We start from the raw sequence: 10,115 nt of genomic DNA, 5'->3' as shown, positions 1-10,115 counted from the left end.
CGTAGCAACGTCGTAGAATAGCTTAACACCTCTTGCATGATGTCAGGCTGTTAAATTTGAAAGGACAACGAGGGTAGGCACGGATGAAACAAGGTTGATGGCTCAACTGTGGGGGCAAAAAACTACTCAATTTTGTAACCCATGGTTAATTTTCTAACCCATCTCATTCAAGCATGCAACCCATGGTTAATCTTGTACTGACACGACACCAGGCACCATTCATCATCGCACGCGCAACAGTGACACGTCATAATAAATACCATAGGTAGGAAATCGACGTCGCCGCAAGGGGCCAGCAGGATCCGACAGCTCCCTGTGCCAGAAGCACACCAGCTTCAATACCTCCTAACCACCCTCACGTACCCACAAAGTTGATCAAATCAAATCAAATCAAATCAAGAGTTCTAGATCCACAGATCACAAGTCCCGACGACTGGCCCATCAATTCCAATCAGAGGATCGATCGTCAACCGGAACTCGGAGGATCACAAGTTTCTTGAGACGGCAGTCGATAGATAATGATCACAAGTAGCTCGAAAAAGGGGGAAACAGAGGTATCACCACAAGCTTAATTTAGGAACAAGGAGTTTATTATGAAAGCAGCTTTCTTAGTACTGAAAATAGTAGTGCTACAATTAAGATACATGCTTTTCATAAGCTCGATCAATAGGAAAGGCAAAATACAGTGGAATAACAAATATGTCGTGGATCTTAATTGAGACGCTGAATCATCGGCAGCAGTGATGGATTGCGACAAACGCGCGACTAACAATAAGTAAATAGTAACATCAACTTGAAGACGTTCTGGAATCACAGAAATTAGACGCCGGTGCAGAGTGCTGTCACCTTGTTCGTCACCACCTCCGCGTGCATGCTTCATCTCTACACGCCCAAGGCCCCAAACTCCGAAAGCCCGTACACACAATACTTACATGTAACACAACCATGCTCTCATCTCTTCTGCCTCGTCCATGTCACACTGACATGCTCTGATTCTCAAAACCAAAATGAAATGAACCACCTCTTTCCTGACCTCCCTCCCCTCAGAATAATAAAACAGAGTTCGCAACACTATTTACAACAAGTGAAAGAAAGTAGTTTTGGGGGATCATTTCCTTTTGCCCTCCTCCTGGCTTCAACTTGACTAGTATGGAGTAGTAGGGAAACCATGGGTACTATTCACAAGAACCACCGCTGTTAACAATCTTCACAAAATTATCACTTGGCCAGTGACTGACCTGATGCAAATTTAAGTACCTGACCACGTTTTGTCATCGTGGCTGCTCAATTGATGAGATCGGAGACCCAACCGACGTCAGGAGCTGCCGCGGCCAGAACATCTTCCATGGTGTCGTTACAGACGGTGGCTTCTTTGCTGAGCCTCTCGAACACCTTGGCGCGGAGGGCTCTCCCCGACTCCACCCTCTCCACGGGCGGCTCCTCCTCCACGATGAGGCCGAGGTCGATGGGCTCCACGGTCACGGTGGCGCCGGACGGGGTGTTCACCGTCACCAGGGAAGAAGGCCTGGTCGGGGTGGACGGCAGGCTGTAGATCCCCGCCGCCGGGGATTTGGGGGACCCGAAAGCGGACGAGTAGCCGGCGGCGGCCAGGAAAGAGCCAGCGGACCTCGGGGAGCTCTGGGGGGCCCCGAGACGCAGCTGCCGGAGTGAGGCGAGCACGTCGTTCGGGGACATTGGCGGGGAATAAGAGTCGGAGGGCGGCGACCTGGGCGGCGAGAGCAGCGTGCTGGTGGGTGAGGAGGATAGCTGCACGAGGTGGCTCTTGCCGCTGCCGTTGCCGCCAAGGTAGCAGCTCTCGAACGCCTGGCGCCGGAGCGGCGAGCCGTCGTAGGAGTCGGCGAGCGCAGGCGACGAGGAGCTGACGGCGGCGGCCCTGGGGCTGCAGGGCGGGGAGCGGAGCTGTTCGGGGGTGTGGGCGAAGAAGCAGACGCGGCGGCGGCAGGCGGTGCCGTCCTTGCAGGGCTGCGTGCGGTAGCGGGCCGGGTGGAGCCAGCACTCGAACACCCCGTGGGCGTGCTCGCAGGCGTCCCCGCGCTTGCACGCGCCGCCCTTGCGGAAGTCCGGGCACGCCGCGCCCGAGTAGCAGTACCGCCGCGGGTCACGGCGGCGGGCTTTCTCCCCCGGGTGCGCGAACGGGCAGTCCGTCCAGTCGTGGCTCCGCCCGCGCGTGCACCGCCGCACCTTGAACTCGTACATGCGGAACTCGTCGCACGCGTACGCGTCCGCCGATGCCACGGCGTCCTCTTCTTCGTCCTGGGCGTCTCCCGACGGCTCGTTCCACGGCAGGTAATGCCGCAAGGCGGACAGAGCGTAGTACGGCGCCGCCACGCCGTCCGCCGCGCAGCCACCGTCTCCCGAGGACGGAGCCGTGCGCTGCCACGGCGGCGCGTGCGCGGATCCCTCTCCCATCATCATCATGGCTAGGCTAGCTAGAGCTGCTGCTCACCGTTGGCCCCTCTCGGCTCTCGCGTCGCCTTCTTCAGTTTCTCTTTCTCGATCGGACGGTGTCGTCGTCAACTCTGGGAGGAGGGACTGTTGCGGTTGCTCTTGCTCAACCGTGGGCGGGGAAGAGGAAGCGAAGCGTGGATCTGGTTTATATAAACCGATCAGGTTGCAGCCGGGGTTAAACTTAACCATGGTCTGTCTCGGTGGCCTTGCTTTGCCGGCAGGCAGGCAGCTGCTCGGGGAAGCAGGGCTGACACGTGGGGTCGGCTATTTCTGTGGGACCAGGTGCTTGTGCGACGTGGAGCTAAGCCGGATAGGCGAGGGAACGCGTGGAGCGAGGGAACAGGGCCGTGCCGGGACAAGCGCATGGGCGCACGGCGAGGTGGAAGCTGGGGTGCGCCGGCTCCAGGACACGTCGTGGCTCCCGGCCTCCCGGGGATGGGCTGGGATGGGGGCCCCCAAGCGAATAGTAATATTCGCCGCTGCGACCTGCAGCGTGGAGCCACGAGCAGTAGTAGATCCTTGTGTAATGGCAACGCAGAATCCAGATTCTAATCCGAACCACCACCAGATATATATGCAATAGCGTACTGTCGTTTCTTCAAGCTTTTACTTTGTCGTGACTTTTCAGTGCCCCGTTTTTCTTAGCATACCAGTTCAGTTTCCACTTACTACTACTACTACCTGGGATGCTTTAAAAGGAAATGCTTGTTTTAAAAGAACCCGTTTATACTGCGTGCAGAATCCTATTTTTGGTTTCGGATTTCATTGGATATATAGGAGACACCTATCCAGAGAAGCATGCAGGCACCTAAACGTCCACTTCAAGCTAGCACTCAAAAATGATGCACACTGGATCCATATATATCCAACGTGACATTGATTTATGTAAGACGGAAAAAAAAACGAACATAGGATTAGCTTGTCGACCTTATCCCTTCAAAAAGGATAAAGATCTTGAATATCTATCGAGATATCTTGAAGTTACCATTTCCGGCGTATGCATCCCTATCTGCTGCAGAATGATTCAAAGGCAGAGAGAGGATCGAGAGGTAAACGTGAAAGTAAACTAGACTGAGAGTAGCTAGCTTGACGTACGTTTAATTTGCAAGGCTTAAAATGACTCACTTCTGTCGTCAAGCTGATGCACACCGGAAATTAACAACAAGACAAACCCCACAAACGAGAGCATGTACTTCTAGAATCTTCTCCATACCTAGGATTAACTATTTATGACACGCATGAGTGAGTCGCCAACTTGAGATACATGACGGCGCGCTGGAATTGTTGTTTTTCTTCTCCGAGAAAAATAAAGCGTCCACAACTGACCCGTCCAGTCGCTCAGGTGAATCACGCCTCCTGTCTGCCAGGATCATGGCAGCATGCGTCGCCATAAATTGCGGCTACACGTATGTCCGGTCTCAGAGGAGTATACCGCTTCTGGATCGATAAGCATCCTAGCTTCCAGATCATTTCTTCGTTTACACGCAACATCGAGAGCTATCATGTCACGACCTTCCTGGACGTGGAGCAGCGTCGTGAAGTGCGCACGCAAGGGAAGCTGAAGGCTAAGGAGCAGAGATTGGCGCGTGTTCAATGGGCCGTCAGTGGCAGATGAAACCCAAGACTTGCCGGTCCATCTCGCAGGAACCGTATACTGCTGCTACTTAAGCGTTACTGTGCACCGGAGAAGGGTATCGATTCTGTAATAGTTTAAACGCTGAACTCCTTTTCCCCATCTTCTTCTTCCCCAAGGATCTTTGATTTAAGGAAATTGTATCTCGGCGTGACGCTGGGAACTGTATCCACTATATCCTGAGTAATTGAGTGAGGAGCGTCACATGTGGTATCAGAGCTTCGTGATTCCTGATCTCTAAAAAAATTCTGCCGAATTTTCTCACTTGACGGAGGCGGCTGCGTTTCTGAAGGTCGGCGGCAGCGAATCGGGTGTTGAGGCGCTGGTGGTTGGGGTCTCTCGTAAAATCCCACCAGCGTGTTTCACTTGCGGTGGCGGAGGGTGCTCCCGATGTCTCGGGTAACCACGGCGGCGTAGGGGACGGGTTTGTTTGGGTACAGATCAGGTGGCAGCGAGCGGTTGGTCACAGTTTCTCCGTGATTGGTGAAATCCCGGCTTGGCAACTCGATCCATGTACCAACGGCGGCGTTTCTCTTCGGCGGCGGCAGGCACATCCTGATTGGTGTTTTGGCTGAGCTAGATGTCCAGATGGAGGTGATTCAGTCCGAGCTGAAGGGTCTGAAGGTCCAGGCGACAGAAAGCAACACCACAATCAAGACGATCAACGAAACACTTCAGGGATTGGGTTTGTGGATGCCAAAGGTGGATGTCTCCATTAAATCCCTACAGGAATCCATTGCTGCTGTTGGTGCTCGGGTGGCGGTGTTGGAGGCCGAGCAGCAGCCAACTGAAGGGGGCGCGGCTCGTACTGAAGGTGCAGGTGCCACGATTCCATTTGCAGGCGCAACTTCTGGCAGTCCAACAGCACAGGCCCAGGGGCCGGCAAACGGCGTCAACAATTTGCAAATTCTCCTGTGCACTTTGATATGGGTGAGAATTCTCAGCATTGCTATGATGGCAGTCCTCGTGGTGGTTCTCCTTCTGGTAGGATTCCTAAGTCCAATTTCCCCAAGTTTGATGGTGACAACCCAGGGTGGTGGAAGGCAGTGGCAGAAAAATACTTTGCAATGTATGATGTGCCGCATGATACTTGGGCGACATTCGCCACGATGCACTTTTGGGGCAATGCTGCACTGTGGTTGCAAACTTATGAGTCAATGCATGAGGTCGACAGTTGGGAGGAATTGGTGGTGGCAGTGAACTGTAAGTTTGGGAAGGATAAGTACCATCATTACTTGGATCAGTTGGAGCGCATCCAGCAACATGGCACAATGGATGAATTTTATCATGCCTTTGAGGAACTGATGCACCGAGTGTTGATGCATAATAAAAACTATGATGAGGCGTTCTTTGTGACCAAATTTCTGAAAGGGCTCCGACAAGACATTCAGACAGCCATCCGATTGCACAAGCCGCGGACTGTCGATGCTGCTCTGTCTCTAGCTCAAACCCAGGAGGACATGCTCGAGGAGGCACGCCAGTTATCCAGTGCTAAGTACAAGCATGATTACAAACCACCATTCCGAACATTTGGGCACCAGAAGAGCATCATGGGCGCTGCGCCCGGTGCAAAATTAGCGGCTGATGACAAACTGAAATTGGAACAGAAACTTGAGGCCTTGAAGACCATGCGTCGTGAGAAGGGATTATGCTTCAAATGTGGGGAGAAATACCACCGTGGCTACAAATGTACACCTACTCTGCAAGTTCAACTTATGGAGGAGCTTTTGTGTTTGTTGCAACACACGGATGACACGGCACAGGATTCCGATACAGATCATGCACCGTCTGACAGTGAGCCTGAAGAAGGTCTCATGCATGTTTCTCAGTGCGCGACTGCTGGTACTACACGCCGCAAGACTATGCTTCTGCATGGCATCATCAATGGGCGGAAAATTTTGGTGTTGATTGACTTTGGTAGCTCTAGCAATTTCATCGGTGCTCGCGTTGTCGAGTCGCTACAACTGATCACACGTCCTGTTCATGTCGCTAAGGTAACTGTCGCAAATGGTGGTCATTTGTTGTGTGAGGCTATCGTTCCTCACGCGGTCTAGACATGTCAAGGTCATACATTCACTGATGACCTGCGTGTTCTGAACTTGGACTGCTATGACATTATCTTGGGCATGGACTGGCTCGAGGATTGCAGGGATATGTGGGTGAATTGGCAAAAGAAAACAATGTGTTTCAAATACCAAGGCAAGCGCATTACATTGCGTGGTATCAAGGACAATGTGTCTTCATTTGCGCAGATCTCAGCACTCGAATTGAATGCCATGATCAGCAAAGGCGAGCTTGCTCAGTTAGTGCAGCTCTGTCCTGTTGCAGCGGCAGGACCATTCGTTGACAGTGTGCCTGCACCAATTCAAGCTCTGATTGATGAATTTCAGGCCTGTTTCCAGACGCCTACTGAACTTCCACCACAACGAGCGTACGACCACCGAATTCCTCTGATCCCTGGTACTAAGCCTGTCGCAGTAAAGCCATATCGCTATTCTCCACAACAGCTATTCTCCACAACAGAAGGATGAGATTGAGAAGCAAGTGCGTAACATGTTGGAACAGGGCATTATTCGTCAGAGCCATAGTCCGTTTGCCTCCCCGGTGTTATTGGTGCGCAAGAAAGATGGGACTTGGCGTTTTTGTGTCGACTACAGGCACCTTAATGCTGTCACGGTGAAGGAAAATTTTCCAATGCCCATTGGTGATGAACTGTTGGATGAGCATACCGGAGCGCAGTTCTTCACTAAATTGGACCTGCGCTCGGGTTACCACCAAATCCGATTAGCTCCAAAGGACGAATCAAAGACTGCATTTCGCACGCACCATGGACACTTTGAATTTACGGTTATGCCCTTTGGTCTCACCTCGGCGCCGGCCACATTTCAGTCAGCAATGAATCTGGTGTTCGCCTCCAAGCTACGCAAGTCTGTTTTGGTCTTTGTGGATGACATTCTGGTGTACAGCGGAAGCTTGAGAGATCATTGTGATCATTTGCGCAAGGTATTTCACTTGTTGCAACAGCATCGTTTCTATGTTAAACGAAGCAAATGCTCATTTGCGCAGCGCTCCTTGGAGTATCTTGGTCATATCATTAGTGGTGACGGTGTGTCCACCGACCCTGCCAAGATCAGTGCGGTGCAAGAGTTGCCTATCCCTGCCAATGTCAAACAATTGAGAGGATTCCTGGGGCTGGCTGGTTACTACCGCAAGTTCATTCGCAATTATGGTTTTGATCAGTTGGCTGTTGACTCAATCGCTCAAGAAGAATGTGCTTTATGTTTGGACCTCTTATGAACATGCAGCATTTCAGTCGCTGAAGCAAGCCTTGGTACAGGCGCCTGTGTTGGTGTTGCCCGATTTTTCAAAGCAATTTGTGTTGGAGACAGATGCTTCAGATGGTGGCGCTGGCGCTGTTCTCATGCAGGACAATCATCCTTTGGCATTCATGAGTAAGGCACTCGACGTCAAGAACAGAGCCATGTCGACATATGACAAAGAATGCTTGGCCATATTAATGGCAATTGACAAATGGAAGTCCTATTTGCAGGCCGGCGAGTTTCTGATTTACACACATCAGAAGAATCTTTGTCAATTGGGTGATCACAAGGCCAATACGCCAATGCAGCAAAAGGCCTTCTTTAAGTTGTTGGGGTTTCAGTATCGTATTGTGTACAAGAAAGGCACTGAGAACTCGGCTGCTGATGCTTTATCTCGTCGTGCTCATCCTGCTGAACTGTCTAGCCTGTCAAATGTGCAGCCTCGTTGGCTTGAAATTATCATCGAGGGCTATCACAAGGATGCCCCAGCTCAACAGCTATTAACTGAGATGGCTCTCCAAGGGACAAATGATCATGGATTTTCTTTGCATCAAGGTGTTATTCGCCAGCATGGGAAAATTTGGCTGGGCAGTAATAAGGATGCTCATCGTGCCATTCTACTTGCCTTTCATAGCAGTGCGATTGGCGGCCACTCAGGTGTGTTAGCTACTTACCAACGGGTGAAGGATCTGTTCATTTGGCCAGGGCTCAAGCAAGACGTCGCCTCGTTTGTTCAACAGTGCAAGGTTTGTCAACAAACAAAAGGAGAGCACATCAAAACACCAGGTCTGCGGCAGCCCCTGCCCATTCCACCTCAGGCATGGCATACCATTAGTACGGACTTCATTGAGGAACTGCCAACCTCTCAACGGTATGACACTATTCTGGTGGTGGTCGATAAGTTCTCTAAGTATGCTCATTTCTTGCCACTTCGTCGTCCATTCACTGCTCTATCGGTGGCTCAAACTTTCATCGACCACGTGTATGACCTCCATGGACTGCCACGGGCTATCATCTCTGACCGCGATAAGGTCTTCACCAGTAAGTTGTGGCAACAATTATTTAAATTGGCGGATACCACACTGAATTTGAGCTCTTCGTATCACCCCCAAACTGATGGGAAAACCGAGCGTGTCAATCAATGTCTGGAGACATACCTTCGCTGCTTTGTTCATGCCAATCCAAAACGCTGGGCTTCTTAGTTACCGCAAGCAGAATTTTGGTATAACATGTCTTTCCATTCTGCATTGGGGCGTTCGCCGTTTGAAGTGCTCTATGGCTCTAAACCTCGCCATTTTGGCATCCAACCCCCTACTGATTCTGGCACCTCCAGAACTCCAACAATGGCTCCAGGAACGAGCTGCCATGCAACAACTTATTCAGCAACACCTGGAACGTGCTCAGCATCGTATGAAGCGACAAGCAGACAAGAAGCGGTCTGACAGAACTTTCAATGTTGGGGATTGGGTTTTCCTTCGTCTCCAGCCGTATATTCAGCAATCGGTGGCGCAACGTTCATCGCAGAAGTTGTCGTTTCGCTTCTTTGGTCCTTATCAGATTATCAAGCGTGTGGGGAAGGTCTCTTACAAGCTGTAGGTACCAGCATCCAGTAAAATACACCTTGTGGTGCATGTATCCCAACTGAAGCCTGCTGTTGGCTCTCTTCCGGCGGCGTCTCCTGATCTGCCCGTGCTTTCACTTGAGGACGTGGCGGCCTGCATTCCGCATGCACTGGTGGCTGAGCGTTTGGTGCGGCGAGGTAAGAAGCTGATTCCACAGGTGCGTGTTCAGTGGACAGGTTTGCCTGCTGATTACTCTACATGGGAGGGCTTGCATGCTCTGCATCATCAATTTCTTGAAGCGCCAGCATGGGAGCATGCTGTGTCTTTAGGAGGGGGTATTGTCACGACCTTCCTAGACATGGAGGCAGCGTCGTGAAGTGCGCAAGCAAGAGGCTAAGAAGGAGAAGAGATTGGCGCGTCTTCAATGGGCCGTCAATGTGCAGATGAAGCCCAAGACTTGCCGGGCCATCTCGCAGGAGCCGAAGACTGCTGCCACTTAAGCGTTACTGTGCACCGGAAAAGGGTATAATTCTGTAATAGCTTAAACGCTGAACTCTTTTTCTCCATCTTCTTCTCCAGGATCCTTCGATCCGAGAAAACTGTATCTCGAGAAATTGTATCCACTGTATCCTGACTATATCCGGGTAATCCAGCGAGGAGCGTCACATATCACGAGTCACGACAGTACGGCTGTAGTACGGAGTATGAGTTTAGTTTTAACACCTGCCTGGCCAAACCATGTACATGCCAGTTACCAATCGCTGTTACCAATCGCTGCCAGTTAATAAATGCAAGAATTAACCTGGATCGACCGTACGTACACGTACATAGCGTGGCAAAGGTCGACCGACCGGACCCGGCGGACCGGGGCACGGGACCGAATAATAATAAACCGTGTGTGTCACGCGACCGGGTCTCGGGCCGACCCGCGAGAGCTGCATGGGGCTAGCTGACACGTGGCCACGGGTGTCGTCTTGTCCGTACGTGCAGGCCGGCCGGGTGCAGTGCACCACACGGCTCTGGCCTCGGTGCAGCGTGCGGACGTGCAATGAACCCGCCAGAGCGCGCTCATTCATGCACCCGTATGGATCCGTCCGACTCGATCAGCGATAGGCTCAGGCCCCTCGCTCC

At 51.8% G+C, this 10,115-nt stretch overlaps 2 protein-coding genes across 2 annotated transcripts; one reads left to right on the top strand and one right to left on the bottom strand.

The window, feature by feature from the left end:
* Positions 1-572: 572 nt before the first annotated feature.
* LOC100829393 (zinc finger CCCH domain-containing protein 35) lies at positions 573-3,005 on the bottom strand. The gene has a single exon (XM_003568726.4). The coding sequence runs from the start codon at positions 2,437-2,439 to the stop codon at positions 1,285-1,287; it is 1,155 nt and encodes a 384-aa protein (XP_003568774.1). The 5' UTR covers positions 2,440-3,005; the 3' UTR covers positions 573-1,284.
* A 1,685-nt stretch (positions 3,006-4,690) lies between these two features.
* On the top strand, positions 4,691-9,018 carry LOC106866060 (transposon Tf2-1 polyprotein). The gene is made up of 7 exons (XM_014898586.1): positions 4,691-5,016; positions 5,064-6,096; positions 6,157-6,579; positions 6,626-7,105; positions 7,169-7,322; positions 7,408-8,168; positions 8,776-9,018. The coding sequence occupies exons 1-7, from the start codon at positions 4,691-4,693 to the stop codon at positions 9,016-9,018; spliced, it is 3,420 nt and encodes a 1,139-aa protein (XP_014754072.1).
* Positions 9,019-10,115: the final 1,097 nt, after the last annotated feature.

The sequence above is a fragment of the Brachypodium distachyon genome, chromosome 2, assembly GCF_000005505.3.
Source record: "Brachypodium distachyon strain Bd21 chromosome 2, Brachypodium_distachyon_v3.0, whole genome shotgun sequence".
NCBI lineage: Eukaryota > Viridiplantae > Streptophyta > Magnoliopsida > Poales > Poaceae > Brachypodium > Brachypodium distachyon.
This window is presented reverse-complemented; position numbering and strand designations above follow the sequence as displayed.